Source organism: Arabidopsis lyrata (assembly GCF_000004255.2).
Source record: "Arabidopsis lyrata subsp. lyrata unplaced genomic scaffold ARALYscaffold_6, whole genome shotgun sequence".
NCBI lineage: Eukaryota > Viridiplantae > Streptophyta > Magnoliopsida > Brassicales > Brassicaceae > Arabidopsis > Arabidopsis lyrata.
Genome location: NW_003302550.1, coordinates 4,718,761 through 4,743,375, shown reverse-complemented (window position 1 = coordinate 4,743,375; position 24,615 = coordinate 4,718,761). Strand labels below are relative to the sequence as shown.

Here is a 24,615-nt window from a genome sequence, read left to right as displayed (position 1 = left end):
ATATTTAGGCTATGATTCAGAATCATATCATAAATAAGAACATTAATAAAATAAATGAGTTTTTTGGCCGGACGGGTTTGGCGGGACGGGTTTTTGAATCAACAATAATAAAAAGATTAAAATATCATTAATCCGCCGCTTCAATACGGATTTAATCCTTATTTTTTTTAATACCACAAGTATTAGACATATTAAATCAGTCTTATTTAGAAAAGATTGTATAAAACCAAAAATTATCCCGTGGTATAATGTTACTTAATAACAATATTTATAAAATTTTAAAATATCATTAACATGCCACTTTAATACATATTAAATCTTTAGTTTATTAAAATATAAATGTCTTAGAGAATGAGATGATTTGTAAACTTTTATATATAATAAATAATCATTAAATTTTAAAATAAAAACAAATCACATGACGGGTTAAGAAATTACGGAATGGGTTATATTTTGGAAATGATTTATATGGCGGACGAATTTGAATCAATATTTATATACCGCTTTAATACGGGTTAAATCCTCAGTTTATTAATAATTATCTCGTGGACTCATGGTATACCGTTACTTAATAACAATTGTAAACTATAATATAAATAAATATGTTATAAGGAGATACAATTTACAAAATATTTTTATACTAACTTTAAAATTAAATCATCCTGCGGTGTACCGCGGGTTAAAATCTAGTATTTAAGTAATATATTTGTAAAAGTGATAGTTAAGAGATAGTATTTTTGAGTTTTAAGATTTTTGTGTGATTAATGGTAGGTTCTTAACATGTGTTTCTTAGAAAAAAAAATATTAATATAAAAATAAAATTTATAATTATAGTAAACTTAATAATTGTTGCAAATTAAGTTTGAGAACAAGAAATTGGTTTGAGAAACCTCTTCACAAGAAGCGGAGGAGCAGAGCAAATCCTAACCCTAAAGATTAGCTAGTCTTGACAATGTTTTGATATTTGGATATTTTCTTTTGAAAAAATGTTTTCGATTGATTAGCATGCGCATAAGCTTATATAACACAGCTCATTGATATTAATATGGGGACATACATATACACTTGTCGTAGGCTACATAATGCCAGACAAGACCTTTCTTTAGCATTACTTCCTGTACAAATTTTCCATTGCAGTATATATCTCCTACACGTCTTCCATAACGATCCTCTGTATAAACTAACATCTTCAAGCATTTCCCTTCAACCATATTGAGTAGCTCATCGTGTGCCTCTTTTCCATACGACATTTTGCTCTCCGGTGAATCTATGAATTTATCATCCTAAACATGGTTGCCATTATCTCACGACTTACTAATTTTATTAAAAAGCTTGAACAGAGATAGGACTTGACGACTTGTAGTGAAACACATCGAGGGTTCATTTGAATAAACACAACTCTGGTTATGGAGAAACTTTGTATGTCTTGTCAATGAAAAATTATTATCTTTCAACAAGAAAAAGGTAGTAGAAGCCATGTTTAAACAAGCTTCGAGCTTTACATTACAAAGGTTAAAGTTTACACACATACACAAAAGAATTATTTTATAGATCGTTGGTTGGAAGTGAACCCATTATAATAGTGGTCTCTTTGTCTTGTTTTGTCTTCCCAAATAAACTTGAGAGGAACCGTAGAGACAAGACAGACGTAGAATCTGATTTCTTCTCCAATATTATTAGCTTTGCTCTCTTTACTACCACCAACCTCATAATCTTCATCAACCGCCGTACCACCACCGCCGTCACCGGTGGTTCCACGGCCGCGATTAGCCTCGTCGTCTCCGGGAACAGACAATTCAAGATGGTCGCATCCGATGCAACGACCCACTCTGCAGGAGAATAAAAGCTGGGCGAATTTGTCTCCTATGGATTTGAATTTGTTAGGACAATCAGTAGCAGCCACCATGATCGCATGACCCACAGGCGCCGTGGAGAGCCGCCGTCCGTTGAGATACTTGTGATAACTCTCTCCGATTCACCGGATGTAACAATAATCGGAGGAGAAATCGATTTGCAAAAAATCAATTTGATTTCGTGTTTTCGCAGTCGGCAAAGAGAGAGAGAAACGAAGGAGATAAACGCGACACGTCACCTCTTAAGCTTAAGAAAACCTTTAACTAAGAAACGTTTCTTAGTTATTTTGGCCATTCATGATTTAATTTAAATCACTTTTTAGGATTAAAGTTGATTAAAAATAATCAAACCAACATCTTAAAGCTAAGATTTGTATCTAAGTTAAGATGTTTTTCTTAACTTAAGATGTTGCAAGGTGTCACATTATGATTGGTTAAAAAACAAACAAAAGAAGGACACATCCAGTTATGGAACGACTATTTCGCAGAAAATCCAACTTTCCCTCCTAATCTATTTAGACGCCGATTTGGTCGAGCATATATGGACAAAATATTCCATAAATTAAGTTTAAAACATTTGTGCTTTATGTTATTTATATGTCATAAATTGTAGGGGCTTTTGCAAAAATGCCACTTTTTCAATGTCACTTTTCAAAAATACCCCTTTTTTAAAACCTTATAAAAAATGCTCTTAAAAATATAAGATTTACCCAAATATGTATGTAATATTATTAAAACATACACAAACTACATTTCTATGTATATAAAATCTTATAAATACTTTATAAATTCCTTATAAATGCATTTTAAAAACCTTTAAAAACCTTTAAAATATCTTGTAAAATCTTTGAAAAACCTTAAAAATCCTTTAAAATAACTTGTAAAACCTTTAAAAACCCCTTATAAAACCTTATAAATACTTGGATCGAGTCTTCAAGTAGTAGTTACAATCCATAAGTACCTTATAAACCTAATAAAACTTTATAAAAATTTCAGATTTTAAAAGGGACATTTTTGAAAATGGACATCTAAAAGGGGCATTTTTGAAAAGGGGCACACCAAAAGGGGTATTTTTAACAATTTCTCTAAATTGTATCTCATGTAATTTTTTTTAATTTGCAACAATTATTAAGTTTTCTATAATTATAAATTTTATTTTTATATTAATATTTTTTTTTCTAAAAACTACATGTTAAGAGCCTACCATTAATCATACAAAAATCTTAACAAAAAAAAACTATCTCTTAACTATCACTTTTACAAATATATTACTTAAATATTAGTAAAAAGTATTTCTAAAATACTACCAATAATCATGCTCTTACAGTCTTACTGTACATAGTTTATTGTTCCTTTATATACCTTGTAAACGTTTTAAGTTTAAAGCAATAATGTAAAATACTTTACTGGAAAATATATAGACCAGTTGAATATTGTTGGTCAGATAAGATTAAGCTTATTTTTTTTATTTTTTTTTGTATGAGATAAGATTAAGTTTATAACATTATAGCTACCAAAGTTTCCGTATTAAATATAACTATTGTCTTATAGAAGAAGTCAGCATGATGAGTCATATGTGAGTCAAATTGCATTTGTTTTTTGAAATATTTACTCAGATGTTAACCAAAAGTTCGAATATTACTAGAATATTATACATTTTCTAAAAATTACTCATATGTTTTGAGCATTTGTGTAATTACAATTAACATCCTTCATTAGTTTTTTTTAATTAATAATTTTTAATTCGTTTTTAATTAAAAATAATAAATAAAAATTTGATTATCCATGTCATTAATCCACATCACCAATCTCACACTCCTCAAACTCACGTTATTTCTCCTCTTCTCTTTTTTGTCTCCAAATCAAAGAAAAGCTTTTAGATCATTTCTCCTCTTCTATTTTTTTTGTCTTCAAATTCAAGAAAAGCTTTTAGATCTAATAATCTGCAACTAACTTGGGTACAACATTGACAGAGATCTTCAAATTGCAGGATTGGACTGGATCTTCCTAGACCTCACAGCCACAACGCTTGCCATAGGGTCCCAAATCAAAAGCTTCATCAGATCTACTCGCAACCACGCTCACGAAAAAAGTCATCAAAAATCAAAACCCAAAACAAAGAGATCTATGGAATTCTACATGATTCGTTACAGGTTTGAGTTGAAATCAAGAATAGCTACTCTTTTACTTTGATTTTACATGTCTCTCGTTTAATCTTCCTCTTAATCGATCTATTTGGAGACATTTCTACTTCTATCTATGTTTTGATTCATACGGTTTAGTCTTCCTCCTATGTATCCCTCAAACATATTTTTACGAATCTTAATTTGATTGTTGTTATTTGACCAATAAATTTCATATTGTCTTCTCCAAAAAAATGTTGCTTTCCGATCTGTATTATAAATCAGCCGTAAAGTGATGTAACTCAGCCGTAACGTGATGTAACTCAGCCGTAACGTGATGTAACTCAGCCGTAACATATAATTTACACAACCTTTCGTCTTCCCTGAATGATAACTCAGCCGTGACATGTAATTTACCAAACCTTTTGTCTTCCCTGAAGCATATAACTCACCCGTAACATATAATTTACACCCATCTATCATCTTCTCTGGAGAATATAACTCAGCCGTGACATGTAAATTTACCGAACCTTTCGTCTTTCCTTAAACATATAACTCAGCCGTAATGTAATTTTACCGAACCTTTCGTCTTCCCTGGAACATATAACTCAGCTGTGACATGTAAATTGACCGAACTTTTCGTCTTTCCTTAAGCATATAACTCAGTCGTAATGTAATTTTACCGAACCTTTCGTCTTCTCTGGAACATATAACTCAGCCGTGACATGTAAATTGACCGAACCTTTCGTCTTCCCTTAAGCATATAACTCAGCCGTGACATGTAAATTTGCAGCGAAACAATAAGAGACGCAACATTTCCTCTAACTTTATCATCGAGCACCAACTTCACAAGTTTTTCGTGCGTTGTTTTCGCATCTATCTGCACAACTCTACACCCTCTTTCATCGGTGTTAAATACGTATTTGTGTTTTTATACCCAATTACCGGAACCGGATCAACCATATCGGGAGAAGGATGAAAGAAATTGAAGAAGAATGAGGCAGACGATGAGGAATTGGAAGTTCCGGTGATGTGATAAACTCAGGTGAAGAAGACGAGTTGAAAAAATTTGGCCCTATTTTTTTTGTCCTTTGATGATGATGACATGGAATGTTGCATCCACGTCATTTTTTAATTGATGAAGTGGCAAGTAAGCCACCAAACGAAAATGTAAATCAGCTTAATTAAACCAGCCATCAAACAAAACTTTAATTTAGCCGCAACATGAATACTATTACAGTAATTAAAAAACGAAAAAACGGCAGCCAAATTCAGCCGTTTACTGTCGTAACTCAACCAAAAATATTTAACTCAGTCGTGTCGTTTAATAAGTCGGTCGTCATTGCATGCTATTCTAGTAAATAATCTTTCGCTACTAAGTCAGCCATAATAAGGCCGAGTTTTCCGTTAATCCAGCTCATTACGGCTGATTTATGATACTCGAACATAAATCAGCCGTAACGTCATCCTATAACTAAGCCGTCTTTGATAACTCAGCCAGCCGGAGAAAGTTAAGTCAGCCGTGTCGAAGCAATAACACAGCCAAAAATTTGACAAATCAACCATCGGGTGAAAACTCAGCCGTAACTTAGGCTGGGTTATGCTCGAAAGTCAGCCATTGTATCATAACTCAGACAGATTTCAGTAAGTCAGCCGTAACTCCAGGCTGGGTTATACTCGTAAGTCAGCCGTTTGCTCATAACTCAACCATTTTTCTTAAATCAGCCGCAACATACCGTAACTCAGCCGTCACTGCCGCTATATCGCTCGACGGCTGAGTTCATTAATACACGTCAGCGATTTCTGACGTGGCGACGCGGCTTTGCTGACGTGGCAGTGACATTCTTTGTAATTACGTTTTTTCTTGTAACGTTTAACAGGGGCACGCTGGGTATAAAAAATATACTCGAAATATGATAGTAATAAAAAAAAAGATCTGTATGTTTCTGGTAATTTCATATAAAATGTATAACATCTAAGTAAATCTCCCTTGTTTTTTTTACTCTGGTATCAACCACTAAACCACGTAATATCAAATTACACACAACGTATCCCCACTAGTTTAAATTAGTTTTTGTTGACCATGCACCATCTTCTTACTTTGAACATAGAGTGTCCCCAAGACAATGTCCCATATAATAATACACTATCAATCACAAATCTTTCTTTTTTTTTGGGGCAAAACCATCAATCACTGAAATCTAAAATTGAATTTCATATGTTTTGAAGCTATAAGCTGTTTAGCATTCACACCATACCTTAATCGTTCTGGGTGAAGCATACATTGAAATTCAAAAGAAAGAAAAAAAACAAACCATTTTCCATTTCAACCAATATGATCCAGAACGTAAAAATCGAAGTGATTGAAAGATTGGTGTGATGGACTAAAAAAATTTGGTGTGATGGACTAAAAAAATTTGGTGTTGATAATGCTGCTAGTTTTCTATTGGGCCAGACAGATTTGTTAAATTTTTGTTTTTACTTCGTCCAGGGCACACGCATTCAGCATTCTGTTTTTCAATATCAAACAAAAACACACTCACGCTCAAAGCTTGGCGCGTCTATATCAAACTCCTTCAGAAACAGGGCCCATCAAAGCCCAATTCTAAACACCTTTCAATGTCCGAACGTAACTCCCGACGTTTTAAAATTTAAAAACCAAGTCACTAACCCCTTAATAATATCCAACAGCAAAGCGAGTAACTAAACGTAATTAGACACGTGTCGAAATTTAATTCGACGAGAAATTGATTACGATGCCGCTGACACATCCAGTTCCATGTGAACCACGATGCACAGTATTATTACCTTTTGGAGCATTCTACAGAATGACGTGGCGTACTATGATTAGTTAGGATTTAGCTGATTACGGTGAAGTCGCACGTACCTGATCGTAACTACTCTCCGTTCCAACCTGTGTTTTCTTTTCTTCTTGGAAGCTCCCTTCCCTCTCTTTCTCTCTCCTCCGAGAAAGGAAAAGCACCACTTCTCTCTCTAAGAGCCCATTTTTCGGTGAAGGTTTATGCGTTTTTTCTTCTTCAACGAGACGACTAAAATATGTATACATGCATATATGTTGATGTATGCATAAGTGTTGTTGTGTGTTGGAGATAGAAGACAAGGTTTGTTTGTGAATTTGGGTCTTCGAGGTTTTTTTTTTCAGTTTCTTCTTCTCAATGACCCGAATTGGGGTTGAATCGAAAACCTTAGTAGACTTCGTCTGTGATGACTCTTGATACTAGTGGATGGCTCGATTTCAATTTTGCTGCGTCTTCATCGTGGTCGCTCTTGCGGTTTTGGCCGTAAACCCTAGTTCAAGCTATCGATTTACCATTGTGGAACCGAATTCGGGTTTTGATTCGGATTTGGACTCAGATTCAGAGTCGTTACTTTTCCATCAGGATTACTCTCCGCCTGCTCCGCCACCGCCACCACCGCATGGACCGTCGGTATCTTGTAGCGAGGATCTCGGCGGCGTTGGGTTTTTGGATACTACTTGTAAGATTGTCGCCGATTTGAATCTTACGCATGATGTGTATATAGCTGGGAAGGGGAATTTTATCATCCTGCCTGGTGTTAGGTTTCACTGCCCGATCCCTGGTTGCTCTATAGCTATCAATGTTTCTGGAAACTTCTCTTTGGGAGCGAAATCTACAATTGTCGCTGGGACATTGGAGCTTTCAGCTGGTAACGCTAGTTTTGCCAATGGGTCGGCGGTGAACACGACGGGATTAGCTGGGAACCCTCCGCCACAGACCAGTGGGACACCGCAGGGGATTGATGGTGCTGGTGGTGGACATGGTGGTAGAGGCGCTTGCTGTTTGACTGACACTAGGAAGCTTCCTGAAGATGTGTGGGGAGGTGATGCATACTCGTGGTCGACTCTGCAGAGGCCGTGGAGCTATGGTAGTAAAGGAGGGTCAACGAGTAGAGAGATTGATTATGGAGGAGGAGGAGGTGGCAAAGTGAAGATGGATATTCTGCAGCTTCTGGATGTTAATGGAAGCCTTTTGGCAAACGGAGGTAATGGAGGAGCCAAAGGTGGTGGTGGCGCTGGTGGCAGCATCTACATCAAGGCATACAAGATGTAATGAACTATCGTTTCTCTGCTCTCTTTCACTAGCTGTTGATTAGATTGAAGGCATATGTTTTAAATTTTTATAGTCGGCAGAGAAGGCAAAATTTGCAATACTTGCTTGGTCCTAATATTTCTTAAGATCATAATCTTACCTTAGGACAAGTTGAGTTTCTAGAAATGATACAGAATTGCACTTTCGTTTCATAATGATATTCTAGAACTGTGCTTATGAATTTCTGTTCTCAACCGGAAGTATGTGATTAAGCATGAATCTTATTTATGTCATATAAATTTCGAAAGAATTTAGAGCTTGCTCTTATCTCTCCAAAATGTGTTATCTGCTGTTGTATGATACACATGAAACAACCCATTTTCTTTGCTAATTTTAAAGATTTGTAGTGAGCCTTTTGTCTTCTTAGATTCTTGGTAAATTGATCTCAGCTAGCATCCTCTGCTTTGCTGTTATTTGAAGTGCAGGACTGGAATTGGAAAGATCAGTGCATGTGGTGGGAGTGGTTATGGTGGTGGGGGTGGTGGAAGAGTATCTGTCGATATTTTTAGTAGGCATGATGACCCGAAGATTTTTGTGCATGGTTCGATTCTCTTTACTTGGTTATTTTGTTTACATTTGCTCATTTTATCTCCTTCACAGTTTTTGTTTTGAGCCAGTATATCCAATACGTGCTTGCCTAACATTTTCAAACATGTAAGCTGATCTTATTTTCCTACACACAGGCGGATACAGTATCGGATGTCCAGACAACTCAGGTGCTGCTGGGACACTCTATGATGCTGTTCCCCGAAGCCTTTTCGTTAGCAACTACAATATGACGACAGACACGTATACACTTCTCTTAGAATTTCCCTTCCAGCCACTTTGGACCAATGTTTATATTCAGGATAAAGCGCGAGCAACTTGTCCTCTGTTATGGAGTCGTGTCCAGGTAATTAGAAAATAAATATCCAGTACATGGGCTTTGTAGGCTTACTGATCTTTCACCTTGCAGTGTTTAGCACTATTTGTGATCTTAATTACAAGGATAACTTTCCTTTTCCTGCAAATCTAGTGTCTTTTGTGTCTCCTCTATATATATATTTGGTTTTTTAAAAGGTATTTAGTGGAATCTCCTGTTTTTCAGCATATTATTTTGCAAAATTGATGGATGTAGTACTCAAACCGAACTCAATATGTAGGTTCAAGGACAAATTAGTTTATTGTGCGGTGGTGTTTTGAGCTTTGGATTAGCTCATTTTGGCACATCAGTATTTGAGTTGTTGGCAGAAGAACTCTTAATGAGTGATTCTACTATCAAGGTGAGTCTTATCCTGATTCTCCTCCTTTTTAGAAAATGGGGATGCAACAGCATGGTGTCTGTCTACGCCATATATGAATATTTCTTTCTGTTGCTAAGATCTGCTTCACTCTTGGTTTACCTGGCCTTTCTTCATACTCCATATACTGTTTGGTATACATGTCAGTCACTTGTTCATCATGTTTATGTTTATTGGTACGTACCAGGTTTATGGGGCATTACGCATGACTGTCAAGATGTTCTTGATGTGGAATTCAGAATTGCATATAGATGGAGGAGGAGGAGATACAACTGTTTCAACTTCCATGCTTGAGGCTAGCAATTTATTCGTTCTTAGGGTACTCACAAATTCATGTCACAGTTTTTCTCCTAAAAGTAATTTGCGCCATAGCGTTACATCTATGTTTTTTTGTGTGACCTCTCTATCTAAATATAGGGATCATCTGTCATTCGGTCAAATGCAAATCTTGGAGTCCATGGACAAGGTTTCTTGAATCTAACTGGACCAGGGGATTCGATTGAAGCACAACGGCTAGTTTTGTCACTATTTTACCGGATTTATGTAAGGGGTTTCCTTTTGTTAGTTTGGTGACAATCCTGCATTAGATGACATCTTATATTTTGTGAATCAAAAATAGGTTGTGTTTATAACTCTGAAAATGTAATGAATATAGGCATAATTTAACAATTAGTCTCCTTTAAAGGCCATATTGGCTGTTGTATAACAAATATAGAAAGGCACTTGATTTGGCCATGTAGGAGTTAATGAATTTTTTTCCTGGCAAATGAAGGTTGGGCCTGGGTCTCTTTTGCGTGCTCCTCTACTGAATGCGTCCAGAGATGCTGTGTGAGTTTGAAGAAAAATGTCATATTTATGGTTTTGCAATATTCTTCGGATATAAAAGCTAAGAATATTTGAACTCATATCCGTTGCAGTACACCAAAGCTCTATTGTGAACGGCAAGATTGCCCTTATGAACTACTGAATCCTCCAGAGGATTGCAATGTCAATTCATCTCTGTCCTTTACCCTACAGGTATTTCAACCGTTCTTTAACTTGTATTGTATGCTCTTAACATGAAAACTCTGATAATTTTTCTTTCTTTCTAGATATGCCGAGTTGAGGATATTCTCGTCGAAGGTTTCATTAAAGGATCAGTAGTTCATTTCCACCGAGCAAAAACTGTAACCCTTGAACCCTCTGGAGAGATTAGTGCCAGTGGAATGGGTAACAATAACTACTTTTTTTTTGGATTTTGTTTTGATCGTGCATCCTACTTCTACATTTCGTATGGGCATGTCTTTGGCTTACTCCCCCAGTATAAGATTTAAGGTGCTACCTCCATATATGGAGAAAGAAGATATAATCTTACGTTCTTTTTAATATGTTTACGTAGCAACATACATATGTTTAAATGTGTTTCGCAGGTTGTAGAGGTGGCGTAGGTGAAGGTAAATTGCTTGGAAATGGCTTTGGCAGTGGTGGTGGACATGGTGGTAAAGGGGGGCGTGTATGTTACAATAACACTTGTGTTGAAGGTGGAATTACATATGGAAATGCAAATCTCCCTTGTGAGCTTGGCAGTGGAAGTGGCGATTTTAGCCCTGGTTATTCATCTGCTGGTGGTGGTATTGTAGGTATGAAACGTCAGATATTTTGATGATTCTGTTCTAGTAAACTTGAGAGAGTAGGTTGTGTAATTGATGCAAATGTATGATGTAGACTATTGACTATATTCGTATTCCATGTGTCAAATATTTGGCAAATTATATTTGTTATTTCGTCACAAGTTTTTTTAATAGCCCCTTAACATTGTAGAAGCTTGTCATGATTTAGGCCATACACTACCTTGCTTACATGTGGTTGCCATGAAAGCTTATTGATTGCTTTCAAGATGATACCTTTTAACCTGTTCTTTGTTTTTCTTTGAATCTGGGCAGTGATTGGTTCAATGGAGCAGCCTCTATCTGGTTTATCACTTGAAGGCTCAATTAGGGTTGATGGAGAAAGTGTCAAACGTTTGAGTAGAGATGAAAACGGTTCTATTGTAGCTCCTGGGGGTGGTTCTGGGGGAACAGTCCTTTTGTTCCTGCGTTATCTTATTTTAGGAGAGTCGTCCCTTCTCTCAAGTGGTGGTGGGTCTGGCAGTCCTGGTGGTGGTGGTGGTGGCGGAGGTGGGAGGATTCATTTTCATTGGTCAAACATTCCGACTGGGGACATATACCAGCCCATTGCTAGTGTAAAAGGAATAATTCATGCACGGTATGTCCTCTATATAACTGCGATGTTCCCATAATCATTAATGTGTTTTCCGTCATTGACTGCATTTCCAATGTCTATGTTGTTATTGGATATCGTTTTCCAGCCTATCGCATTTAATAATGTTTTCTAATTGTAATCGTAGAGGGGGAGCAGCAGCGGATGATGGTTTTTATGGCAAAAATGGTACAATAACTGGGACGGCTTGTCCGAAGGGACTCCACGGTATATTTTGCAAGGTTAGAAAAACTTAATACAACATTTTCTTGCTCTATCATATCACTGGGGCGAAATTTCTATTTGCCTTTTGTTCCCTATATCACGATTGAATTTTAATGTACGTTTCGAAGCTCATTGTATTCACAATTCTATTATTTTCTCCAGGAATGCCCATCTGGGACATTCAAGAATGTTACTGGATCCGACCCTTCTCTTTGTCGCCCTTGTCCCGTTGATGAGCTTCCAACTCGTGCTGTCTATGTCACAGTTCGAGGTATAAATAATATTCGCTTATATCTTGACCTCTTGTGTATTACATATGCGCTATAACTTTTTTCCTAACTTTAAGTGACAAGTTTTGTTTTCCGTTCAACTACCAAGCCTATTTTTTTTTCTATTCATTTTGCGATCATGAATAAACCGTTCAACTACAAAGTCTGCAGATTTTAAGTGTGGTTGAAGATTTAAGTTGGGCTACGGTGTTATTTAGTTCCTATAAACTGATGCTGGAAATGCTCATGTCTCAACTATAAACCTTGGAATTTTCTATACAGGTGGCGTTTCTGAGACACCATGTCCATATCGATGCATATCGGAAAGGTATCACATGCCACACTGTTACACCGCACTCGAGGAGTTAATTTACACATTTGGTGGGCCTTGGTTGTTTGGTCTTCTTCTGATGGGTCTCCTCATCCTCTTAGCACTTGTACTTAGTGTTGCACGAATGAAATTTGTTGGAGTTGATGATTTGCCTGGCCCAGCTCCCACACAGCATGGCTCTCAAATAGATCATTCCTTCCCTTTCCTGGAGTCACTTAATGAGGTTAGATGATTTACTTCGTGTTTAAACATTGTATAGAAAAACTGTTTGTGTGTCTTACTTTTTGCGTTCATATGTATAAGCAAATGAAGAATGCTTTTTGTATTCGCCGATATTTCACTCCAGATGCAAGTAATGTTTGTTCAAAAGACATAATTGAGCGAAATATCCGCCAAACACTCCTTATATTACAGTGTTGTGCTGCTGTTTATAATGTTATTCTTTGTCAGGTGTTGGAAACAAATAGAGCTGAGCAATCTCAGAGTCATGTGCATAGAATGTATTTTATGGGTCCTAATACATTCAGTGAGCCGTGGCATCTCTCACACATTCCCCCGGAGGAGATTAAAGAGATAGTGTAAGTTGTTTGTTAATTTATTTCAAGCTGATTTAGGATTGTTTCTCATTGTTTTATCTATAGATACTTAATAAGTGGCCTTGGCTCTGAACTATTTTTATATTGGTTTTGGGTTCTTTAGATATGAGGCTGCATTTAACACATTTGTCGACGAAATCAACTCTATAGCTGCATATCAATGGTGGGAAGGTGCCATATATAGTATTCTTTCAGTAGTTGCATATCCGCTCGCATGGTCATGGCAGCAATGGCGGCGGAAGATGAAGTTGCAAAAACTGCGTGAGTTTGTACGTTCAGAATATGATCACTCCTGTTTACGCTCCTGTCGCTCCCGAGCTTTATACGAGGGTCTGAAGGTAACAGGACTTTATATTTTGAGAATATCTGATTCCTTTTACAAGGATTTGTTGGTGTAAGGTTTAGTGTATATATATATTTATTTTAATATAGGTCGCTGCAACCTCCGATTTGATGCTTGCATATCTGGATTTCTTCCTTGGTGGTGATGAAAAAAGGACAGACCTTCCACCTCGACTTCACCAAAGGTTACCAATGCCCATATTGTTTGGTGGTGATGGCAGTTACATGGCTCCTTTCTCACTTCAAAATGACAACATTCTTACCAGTCTGATGAGTCAGGTTGGTTCCTTAGTTAACGAGAAGCAGTTTCAGCAGTTATGTTAAAGGTTGTATCGATTCTTTCTCATTGTTTTACTTTCCCAGCTTGGTTCGCCTACTACTTGGTACAGACTGGTGGCTGGTGTTAATGCTCAATTACGTCTTGTTCGCCGTGGGCGTCTGAGATCAACATTTCATTCTGTTCTGAAATGGTTAGAAACTCATGCTAATCCCGCTCTGGAAACACATGGCATACGGGTTGATCTGGCCTGGTTCCAGACTACAGCTTGTGGTTACTGCCAATATGGTCTCTTGATTCATACTGTTGAGGATTGTGAACCAACATCACCTCAGTGTGTCAATGAAACAGCATGGACTGAAATCCAGCCACGGTAAATGAATGAGAAATTGCATGCAGTCTGTCTGTCTATTCCATCTTAGGCTCCATTCGTGGTGACAATAGTCATGATACCATTCTTTCTTCTGTATGTGCTGCGTTGGTTTAAGTTGAATAGAAAATATGAACTGAGAAATCTTGATAAACAAAACGATCACAATTCTTTCTTGATCACTCTAGAAATTTAAGATTTCTTTTGTGATGTCACCGTTTAGCATGTTTTTGTAATGCACTTCGTATCTAGTTATGCCGATTTTTGATGTCTTGTTTTTGTAACTTCTAGTTATGGCCTGAATGCACATAAAGAAAATTCTCCAGCACATTTGAGAGAGAGTATGCTCTTCAACCAAACCCACACAAACACCGAGGATTATACGACACGCAGAAAGAACTATGGAGGGATAATCGACCTTGACAGCTTACCGAGTCTGAAAGAGAAGAGAGATATGTTTTTCCTTCTCTCTTTCTTAGTTCACAACACAAAACCTGTGGGCCACCAGGTATGTACCCAGTTAAAATCTTTATGGTATGAATGTATTCTTAAATGTTGTGACGTTCAACTTTTCTAGAATTTTAATGTCTCTTCCCTCTGTTATCTTCTTTGGTATTTCAGGATATGGTTGGCTTAGTTATCTCGATGATACTTTTAGGAGATTTTAGTCTAGTCTTGCTCACACTGCTCCAGCTGTATTCGATTTCTTTGCTGGATGTACTTTTGGCTTTGTTCATATTACCTCTCGGCTTGCTTCTGCCATTTCCCGCCGGGATTAATGCCTTATTCAGTCATGGACCCAGACGCTCTGCTGGCTTAGCACGTGTTTACGCATTGTGGAACTTCATGTCCTTAGTCAATGTGGTAAGTTTTCTTTGTTGACAACTTGTGATGTGAAAAAATGCAATGTGAACTTTGTGGCTCAATTCATTATGGGTGTTGATTCTTTAGAACATGCTGCATTCTCACATTATCTGACGAGTTTTGGTTTTGTGACAGTTTGTTGCTTTTCTCTGCGGATATGTTCATTATCACAGTGAATCATCAGCTAGCAAGAAAATCCCATTTCAGCCGTGGAATATAAACATGTGAGTTTTACTACTATGCAAAGTAGTAGTACTTGGAAAGAGTCTCTTTATCTGTGACAATCTTATGTTTTGTTTATTGGGTTTGTGATGTCTGTACCTTTTTGGGGAATGCAGGGGTGAAAGTGAATGGTGGATATTCCCAGCAGGACTGGTCGTGTGTAAGATAATGCAATCGCAGCTCATAAATCGACATGTAGCAAACCTGGAGATACAAGACCGCTCGTTGTATAGTAAGGATTATGAGCTGTTTTGGCAGTCGTGACAAAGTCTTGTCAGGTAATTTTTCTCAGAACAACTAAAAACAGTCCTGCCCCAAGTTTGGAGTGGGGATTTCAGTTTGGTTTTTTTTTGTTTTGTTTGTTTCTCTTCTTGTAATTCTATTACTCCAGGTGAATAGAATTAGGATACAAAAGAGAAGGAACTCTGATTGTTAAAAGAAAAAGAAAACAAGTTTATTTGAGGGATATAATTAGGGACAAAACTTGTAATCTAAAGATACTGTTTGGGTCTCTCGAGGTCTTGGTTTTGAGTGGATATGGTCGTGTTGGTGACTGGTGAAGATCCTCCTAAGGTTGTATGTAAATAAGTGAGAAACCAAAATGATCTATCTACTTGAGGCTGTGCTTATTATATCTGCCTCAGTACAATTGAGTTGTTTTTTGGTGTATATTTGACAAGAAATGGATTTGGTTCTTCATTTGGTACGTGTGCATTAGTTGGACTTTATTAAGGATTTTATCAGAATCATCAAATTCACGGATTTTTTTTTAACTTTTTGACTTTCGAGCTCTATGACTTCATGATTCACACATTGACTCATTACCTCTTCTTCTTCCCAAATGGTTTTCCCCTGAGATTTCATCTACTTAAAAAAAAAAGCTATTCTTGATGACGTCTATACAGAAAAAAGCTATTTTTTTTTTGCCCAAAAAAAAAAAAAAAGGCTATTCAAAAAGGAACACTTGAAATGAATAGCCATAATTATATCTTGATGACGTCTATACAAAAATGATCAAACACAGCCATACCACGAAATCTGTTAAACTTCCATGAACCAGTAATTTTGGAGTATTTTATAATTAAAAAAGGCAATTATCATGAAAATCTGAATGACATTATCTCATCAAACCCAAGCCAAAAAAGGGGAGAGAGAGAGGCTCTCATCAAACACAACAATCCCAGAAAAGCTTACTTGTTCACAACGCAGGCCCTTTGATCAAAGCAAACAAAACCCCTACCATAACCGCTGATGTTGAAGCTGCAACAATCCCACGTCGCATTGCAAGAAGTCCTCCTGTAGCAGCACCTGCTACGATCGAGTTCCATGGATCTTCCTTCTTCCTGATGCACAGCATTGCGTAGTCAAATGTGGAGAACAATCCTCCAAATGCAGCAAAACTGCCTCCCAAACGAGGAGCGTTCATGGTCACCGCTTGTGTTCCTCCAACAAAACGAGCACCTATTGGGGAATTGTATGACCCTTTTATGAAATGATATACAGAACCTCCAACAGCGCCCGCTCCAAATGCACCACCGGTACTATTGACTATATGGTAAAGGCCATGTTCCTCAGATTTCTTCTGGGTGTCCATAAATCAATATAAAACCTTGATTCTCTTGCTGCAAAACACCCTCGAGAGTATGCATTATTATTAGTATTGCTCTTAACCTGAAGAAATGAAAAGGAAGCTCTGGAACTCACTCGTCTAAAACATCATCAAGCAGCTTATTCAAGCCAATGACAATGCTAGTTTCTACGGATGAAGGACAGAGGCACAACACAACTGAATGAACCAATAATCTTAAGAACATAAAAAGCTGCAAATTTTGGATAGTGACGAATATGTAATCAAGGATATATTATCGAACCTAAGAAATCCTCCGCTAATGAATTGAGCTCAGCACAAGAATCCGAATACCATAGATATACATCAAAGAAACCAATCTAGGAATAATAGAAATCTGATTCGATTAAGAGCAAACAAAACGGAGCTTGGTTAAACACTAACCAGAAAAGAAGCAGCAGATTCTAGTGACCTATATGAATGAAGTCGCTTCTGATCAGAGAGGGCGTCGCGAGCCCCCCCCCCCCCCCCCGAGACTAGGGTTTTTAGGTCAAAACGATGGACAATTGTAGATCTTCACTCGTACCTCGGCTCTCGCTCCTCCTAATTGGACCAGTGTCGCTTTGCAGAACTAGACAATTGCTATGCCTAGTGTTACAATTTTTTTGTCAGACAAAAATCTTAGTCCATTGGGTTTTAGCTTACAAAATATCAACATGTTTTCTGGTTTTGTCGCTAATACCGTCGCTTACTCACTACAAACTCAAGTATTAGCAGTTTGCGGTTAAGCTGAATAAAATTGAGCATGCGGATCAGCCAAAACCGACTTTTCATGGTTCAGGCCGACCGGCAATTAGGTTTTTGCCCCACATTTTGTTCAATATATAAACCAAACTTATGATTATTACGACTTCAATTTTACCAGATACATCCACACACCCAACAAGTCTCATCTTTTTACACAGATTGTTTTAGTTTTCAAGTTTAAACAAACCAACAACACATTTGCTTATTTGCAACACTAATCTGTTGCTGTTTCTGTATTCATAGCCTTTGTATTTTTCGTGTATCTCAATGTTCCGCTGCACCCGAATGGTAAGCTCTCCGCCTCAACTGAGATTCCCCTGATGGCTGCTGCAAATATATCCTCGTTGGATCATTAGGGTCCACGTACCTGCACATACACAATGACGGCCACACAAGATTTTATGAGGAACAACAGCTTTTACTAATATCAGAAAACCTTTCGATTGATTCAGAAGGGACTTACGCATGTCTCATCATTTCTTCTACAGGGGTCTGAGCGGCTTGAAGAGGATCAACACGTGGAGCTGCTGCTGCTGCTTCTGCTGCTTGTTGCATTTGTCGATTGTACTGTCTCACTGATGATATGAGATTCAAAAAGAGAGGAACAAATGTCCCGCAACCACCTTCCTTAAATAGGATCTTGAAACTGTGTGTTGAATATAGAGCTCTATGCTCGTTTTCTGGCACCACCTGGAAATTTTAGTACATGCCAATAAGTAAATCTATATAGTAGTTTCCTGGCAAGGGAAAAAATTGTAACTTCCCAATTAAACTTTGTACTTACAGGCTCCACTTGTCCAGAGATATTGTTGCAGTGAAATATTGGCTGATTGAATTTCTCGGCATGGATATAAAGCTACAGAGTAACATAAAATCCATAAGCTAATATATGTAGCATGAAGTTCATTAACCAAATCTAATAGAGCTATACTTGAACACTATATAAGAGAAAAAGATAAGATAGAGTTACTGTACCAGGGGCATGTCAAAAGCAACAAAGTTGTCAACAGGCTTGCTAGCAACAAAGACCATCCGTATATTAGACAAGTAAATCACTCCCTTAGCCTTAACATGACCTCCATGCCCTCTGAAGTTAACAAAAAGAACATCAGGGAACCCGTAGCTCATATGTCTGTTCACTTCTAAGACTTAATCTTATTTCAAAGTAAACTTAATGGTTCATATGCTAGATGAATGGATCTAAACCGACAATAATCATCAAATCAAACGCACGATCAATAAAGCACTTAAGCAGAGACGAGAGAGGGAAGACGAACCCAGGGATCTTGTCGACTTCAAACTCAACACCATCTCTGACTAGAACGAACATTTCATTAACAAAGGGAATAGGTATCCCATTGGGTAGCAATTGAGGGTTTAGCGCCATGAACTGCACTTCAGATTGATCAATCCGGGTAGACGAATTATTTGTTCTGTTCTACTTCTCTGTGTAACCTGGTCAAACAAATGAGACATGTAAACACAATAATGGAGTCAGGCTCAAGTAGGAAAGCCATGAAACGTTAAACCCAAGATCACTTCTTCACAATTCAGGCCATAAGACATGTTAATCTATCATCAGCCGATTCAAATAAAGCAAATAATATTACAAGTAACCAGAGCCGATTAACATCAACTGATCATCAGCTTCCAATTTCAGATATGCAAAAGACACCCTTCAATTTTACGCATCATTAACAGTTCTATCAAACTGAGATTATCTAATTCAAAAATCAAGACGTTCCTACAATACAGAAACAAAGCCCAGGATTTAATAATACGTGTTCATATTTAATTCCTTAATTATACAAGAGAGAAACAAAATCTCAGTTCAACATACCTGGGTTCTATAGAGAGCTAAAAAGGATTTTGATCGGAGAAATTGAAGAAGAAAGGGATAATAAAGGGGACGAGATCACAGTTTCTCGCCTTTTCCAGAAGAGAGATGACCACGCGGTTTATTCTTACAAACATTTTAACCATTTATTTATTAGTCCTTCAACTTATTCTTTAGTTCGATTTTCACCCGCAATTTGATTTTATTACAGAGTCTCCCTTTCAGCAGACACTATTTGGGCCTTAATAAATCTCTGTTCAGCCCAATTTCGGTTTAGTTTTGGTTTGGATATCAGAACGATGTCTTGTTATTTATTGGTTTAGCTATTTATAACAACTACTGTAGTTACCTAAAAGGCTAAAATCATCAGGAGCTTAGAGTTATTCATTAGGAGTTTTGTTTGAGTAGAAAATTTTGTCTAATTGATACTTTAATCTATATGAAACTTTTGATAAACTCTTCAAAATAATGGAAAATCTATACAAGTTCTTTAAATAAAACAACCAATAAGCTCCCTTAATTAGTTTTACTTTCAGGCAATAATAAGATACAAGTTGCAGAAAAATGCATATTCCCTTCCAAGACAAGTTGAATGTGTTGGGTGGGATGGAAAATGATGTAACTTTGAGACAATAATGATTGGCAGATTATATATTAGTAACAATTTATTATTCATCAGCAAAGACAGAGAGAGGGTTCACAAATAGCATCACAATGTAGAAGTCCAAAACAAAAAACAACAAACAAACAAACAAGAAAAATAAAAAAAACTTAAATACAAGCCTTAAGAACTATTAAGGGTTGTGAATAGAAGAATCTGCAGTTTTTCTTCAACAAAACTTTTTTAACGGTAGTTTCTGTACACAGGGCTGTACATGCTGCTCTCTGCAAACTTGACAAGATCCTTTGCACGTGGGAGGTTCGATGCCAATCCTACACCACAAATACACCAGCACAATTACTTACTAGTCAAAAGCAAAAGAAAAAGAAGCCAAGAACTTGAGATAAGAGTTAAGACAGTTTCATTCAACTAACCGAGGTCATAGGTTTTGGCGGCGACACAGGCTGCAATGTTAGCAGAGATCTCTCTGATGTTTGAGAATGGCGGGTAGATCAGACCGTTTGCGAAATGCTCTTCTGTGACTTGTGCGGCCAATGCTTCAGCTGTCGAAAACAGAGATAGACCAGTTAGAGAGCGTTGACATTGAGAATCTTTAAGTGTCTGTCCTAAATCATCAGTGTCCAAGTTTGATTTTCTGATGTTTATTTGTTACTTACAAGCTGCGAGGAGCATGTCATCACGGACACGAATTGCACCGGACATGATCAAACCAAGACCCAGACCCGGGAAAATGTAACAGTTGTTTGCCTGAAGTTAAGTAGGATGGTGGAAATATGATGTGAGCACTCAGATTGTCAGATATACAAAGTTGAGAGAGAAGAAGTTGTTGAAATAGCACGAACCTGGCCAGGCAAGTAAGTTTTGCCATTGTACTCAACAGGATCAAACGGGCTTCCACTTCCAAAGATTGCACGACCCTGTTTTAAGCACGATATATATGATTAGATTTGACGAGCGGCATGAAAACCAAATTATACTTTGTTATATAATCAGGAGTCATCACACCAAAAAAAAAATATATAATCAGGAGTCAGGACATGAATCACATTCAGATGTCATATGAGACAGTATACCTTGGTCCATGTGTAAGCCTGCTCTGCGGTACACTCAGCTTGAGAGGTAGGGTTTGAGAGAGCAAGAATCAACGGTTTCTATAAGCCAACACCAAGACCAGCATTAGAAAAATAGCATGAATACCTTGTTTTTTGAAAAAGCAGAGAGTAAGAACAAGAAGAAACCTCGTTGTTGGTAGCCATGGCCTCGACAACTTCTTTTGTGAAAGTCTGACCAACACCGGATGTTCCAATGAGAACGGTTGGCTTGATTGCCTGTTTGAAAAAAAGTTTCAACAAACAGTGAACACAAGAATAAGACATCTAACATCAAGATTCTCTATTCACTATCAAGCAAGTTAAAGATCAGTTCATCGCGTACCTTAACAGCACCAATGAGGTCCTTCACGGGTTCGTGCTCATGTGCCCATGGCTGCTTGAAGTGCTGAAGAGATTCTTTGCGCGAGCTAACGATCAGTCCCTGCAAAATAATGTTCAAAAGAGGAACATATATGAACAAGAATGGTTTAGCTAAAAATGATGAGACTGATCTTGGTGGTTGGCGCCTATACCTTAGAGTCCACAAGCCAAATCTTCTTCCGGCTCTCAGCGATGGGAGCTCCACTCTACAAAAAAAAACGAGGTATGATCAATCACATAATCTTAGCCAAAAAACAGATCAAATGCAAGAAATCCCCCAGATTGACTAACCTCTTTCGAAATCTTAAGAGCAATTAGCTCAGCGATACCGGTTCCAGCCTTCAAAGAACCAGTGAGATAAAGTGTAAGCATCAAAAAATAAATGCAAGAATAATAAGCTTATAGAGTATAATGCATTCTGGTCTCACCTCTCCAGCACCCAAGAACAGGAAGGTATGGTCAGCCAGCTTTTTACCAAGCACCTTCTGAGCGGCAATAAGCCCAGCAAGCACCACAGATGCAGTACCCTGCAATTACACAAAACAAAAAACAAGTTCTTGGTAAGCTCTTTGGTACCTCAACCAAAATTTAAGAAAAAAGATCAATCTTGAGGAGAAGATGTTACCTGGATATCGTCATTGAAAACAAGATGGCTGTCGCTGTACTTAGACAAAAGGTCAAACGCATTGTGGTTTGCAAAATCTTCAAACTGAAAAGAAGAGTATGTATGATATTAATTCCGAGACATCTTTAACAAAGAACGATAACAACAATCATAGTTCTTAAGAGAGTTGATCCTATGGCTTACCTGTACCAACACTTTCTCTCCATAGTTCTGCTTAACAGCACACATGAACTCGTGGAGGAACTCAGCATATTCCTGAATCACAAAAGCAAATAGAATTCTCAGTTTATGAAAATCATAGTATTAGTGATAAGAAGAGAAATGACTAATAGGAAACAGATTAGTAAACCTGGCCAGTTGCTCTTCGCTGTTTAAGCCCGATGTAGAATTCATCATTTAGCAACTTCTCATTGTTTGTACCCACATCAATGGTGATTGGAAGACACTGCATTTGAAAGCGGATTTTTATTTAGGATCAAAATGATTATTGAATAATCAATCAAGTAGAACCAATTTCTAGAGCAGCTTTTGTTCTAGTGCTTACAGCTGATGGACGGATTCCTCCCAAAGCAGTGTAAAGAGAAAGTTTCCCCACTGGAATTCCCATTCCCTGGAAAATATTACAATCGTTCAAACAGATGATACAATGTGGATTTTCGACATAAAATGGGATTAAGCTTTTAAGTTTTATAACTCAAGAACTCAATTATTACCTGGCAACCAAGATCTCCCAGACCGAGAATCCGCTCACCATCTGTAACAACGATAACTTGGATCCCTCTCTGGGGCCAGTTCTTCAACACTTCAAGAATCTTGCCCCTAAAGAACATTCATTCACATTAGTGTCTCAAAGAAACATAAAGGAAGTGACTTTGTAAAGAGATTTTAAAACACACTTTTCTTTCAAACTGATGTAGAGACCCTGTGGCTTCCTGTAAATGCTTCCATACTTCTGGCAAGCCTCACCAACTGTTGGTGTGTACACAACTGGAAGCAACTCCTCAACGTTATCAATCAAAAGCTTGTAGAACAACCTCTCGTTCCTTTCCTGCAAGATTTTCAAAAAAAAAAAAACTAACCAAACAAATCTTTGGACACATTCTCTACTCTACTAATCATAAATTTGAAAGAACAATCAATCACCTGAAGATCCATCAAGGCCGTGTAACGCTGTAGAGGAACAGTGTACTGACGGAGATTGTGCATCACCTTTTTCTCCTAGTTAATCAACCACAAATCACAAGTTAACACAAACAAAACCAAAATCAAAACTAAACAAAAGTGAGTTCTTTTATATAAAACCTCAAGTCACCTGAATATCCTGACTCAAAACCACAGGAGGAAGAAGACCAGTTAAGTAATGAGCATCTCTTTCTTTATCAGTAAATGCAAGTCCCTTGTTGTAACGCGGATCACGCATCAACGAGTAGCCACTGAACAAAAAAAAACATTTCAATCCACTACAAGCTCCACAGAAAAATCTGAACTTTATCACCAACAAAAAAACTAAGTTCATATTTCACAGAATTTGGTAAGTTTAGAAACTTAAAGAAGCGAACTTTACTTGGAAGGAGGACTTAGCTGATGGAATTGTGATAGATCAAAGTAAAACAAAAGGGTATGATTGAGATCTAAAGGTGGGTTGACTCACCTAGCGACGGAGGTAACCCAAGGGGTGACAAGCTGGTCCAAGGTGGCGGAATCCTCACCGTAGACGTCAGAAATACCACCGCCAACGCCGGATCTGTTATCGGCGACATCCTCACAGGGTAATTCAGTTGGAGTACTTCCCATAACTCTTATGAGCTAACACAAGAAATCAAGAAACAGAGGAAGCAAAGTTTACAGAGTAGATTGATATGATGAATAATGAGCAAGAAGATATTTTTAAGGTGAATGAATGATGATGGAAACACATAAGAGAGGATAGTTGATTTATATAGGCAAAGGAAAATGACACACACATACAGAGTTTGAAATGAAAAGTCTGAAAATTTGAGCTTATTGTGAAGAAGAACGTGGACGGAGTCATACTTCCCTCGTTGTAGGTCCCTCTCCTAATCCATTACCTCTCTTTTTTTAATCGTTTTTTTTCAATTATTTTCTCTCGTTTTTTCCGTTTTTTATTATTTAGACAACTTTCACTTTTTCATTATTGTTTTCTTCCACCAACAAATATAACAAATTTATTTCAGTTTAAGATGCTGAATAGAAAAAAAAAAAAAAAAAGATTTATAGGAAAGAACAAGAGTGGCAAACCACAATAATTGAATATGAAGCTATTATAAAACTCGGTGCGATAATACATTCTGCTGAATTGTTAAATATGTAGATGATCCTTTTCCCTTTATTTAATTAAAAAAAAAATATACGATGATGTTGAAACAAATCATAATAATTGTACAATGTCACAAACCAAAAAAAAAAACAAATAATTGTATTTGAGGCTGCGGGGATGTGTCGGAGAGGATCATCAAACTTGGCAGCCATATTGGACCCCCCAACTTGAATATATATATCTATATCTATATATAACAATATTTGAGAAGTGTTTTTGCTGATGTG

The 24,615-nt window shown here is 37.3% G+C and overlaps 4 protein-coding genes across 6 annotated transcripts; 1 reads left to right on the top strand and 3 right to left on the bottom strand.

Moving 5' to 3' along the window:
* The first annotated feature begins 6,899 nt into the window (after nt 1-6,899).
* On the top strand, nt 6,900-15,846 carry LOC9307559. Its single transcript, XM_021021894.1, has 22 exons — nt 6,900-8,063; nt 8,532-8,647; nt 8,790-8,998; nt 9,249-9,368; nt 9,574-9,705; nt 9,804-9,929; nt 10,159-10,214; nt 10,304-10,403; nt 10,478-10,595; nt 10,796-11,005; nt 11,309-11,630; nt 11,773-11,866; nt 12,012-12,120; nt 12,401-12,672; nt 12,900-13,027; nt 13,149-13,383; nt 13,478-13,666; nt 13,751-14,037; nt 14,326-14,542; nt 14,656-14,898; nt 15,034-15,122; nt 15,237-15,846. The coding sequence occupies exons 1-22, from the start codon at nt 7,222-7,224 to the stop codon at nt 15,382-15,384; spliced, it is 4,362 nt and encodes a 1,453-aa protein (XP_020877553.1). The 5' UTR covers nt 6,900-7,221; the 3' UTR covers nt 15,385-15,846.
* Nucleotides 15,847-16,084: 238 nt separating this feature from the next.
* LOC9307558 (mitochondrial import inner membrane translocase subunit TIM17-3) lies at nt 16,085-17,474 on the bottom strand. Of its 3 annotated transcripts, XM_021021897.1 has the most exons (3): nt 17,132-17,474; nt 16,825-16,876; nt 16,085-16,742 (listed from the first exon to the last, which is right to left on the bottom strand). In XM_021021897.1, exon 3 carries the CDS (start codon nt 16,712-16,714, stop codon nt 16,319-16,321), a length of 396 nt encoding a protein of 131 aa, XP_020877556.1. In that variant the 5' UTR covers nt 16,715-16,742; nt 16,825-16,876; nt 17,132-17,474; the 3' UTR covers nt 16,085-16,318. The 3 variants fall into 3 exon arrangements, with proteins under 3 accessions (XP_020877556.1, XP_020877557.1, XP_002871488.1); XM_021021898.1 differs by lacking the exon at nt 16,825-16,876 and having other exon boundaries at nt 16,085-16,754; XM_002871442.2 differs by lacking the exon at nt 16,825-16,876.
* An 89-nt stretch (nt 17,475-17,563) lies between these two features.
* On the bottom strand, nt 17,564-19,449 carry LOC9307557 (UPF0664 stress-induced protein C29B12.11c). The gene is made up of 6 exons (XM_002871441.2): nt 19,335-19,449; nt 18,772-18,949; nt 18,470-18,581; nt 18,279-18,350; nt 17,958-18,184; nt 17,564-17,861 (listed from the first exon to the last, which is right to left on the bottom strand). Exons 2-6 carry the CDS (start codon nt 18,879-18,881, stop codon nt 17,759-17,761), a joined length of 624 nt encoding a protein of 207 aa, XP_002871487.1. The 5' UTR covers nt 18,882-18,949; nt 19,335-19,449; the 3' UTR covers nt 17,564-17,758.
* A 518-nt stretch (nt 19,450-19,967) lies between these two features.
* LOC9309596 (NADP-dependent malic enzyme 2) lies at nt 19,968-24,056 on the bottom strand. The gene is made up of 19 exons (XM_021021895.1): nt 23,702-24,056; nt 23,363-23,483; nt 23,194-23,268; nt 22,947-23,098; nt 22,764-22,869; nt 22,595-22,660; nt 22,400-22,495; nt 22,234-22,305; nt 22,051-22,134; nt 21,854-21,952; nt 21,717-21,764; nt 21,578-21,631; nt 21,388-21,486; nt 21,192-21,281; nt 21,027-21,104; nt 20,796-20,870; nt 20,610-20,700; nt 20,367-20,495; nt 19,968-20,264 (listed from the first exon to the last, which is right to left on the bottom strand). Exons 1-19 carry the CDS (start codon nt 23,842-23,844, stop codon nt 20,176-20,178), a joined length of 1,767 nt encoding a protein of 588 aa, XP_020877554.1. The 5' UTR covers nt 23,845-24,056; the 3' UTR covers nt 19,968-20,175.
* Between the last annotated feature and the right edge of the window lie 559 nt (nt 24,057-24,615).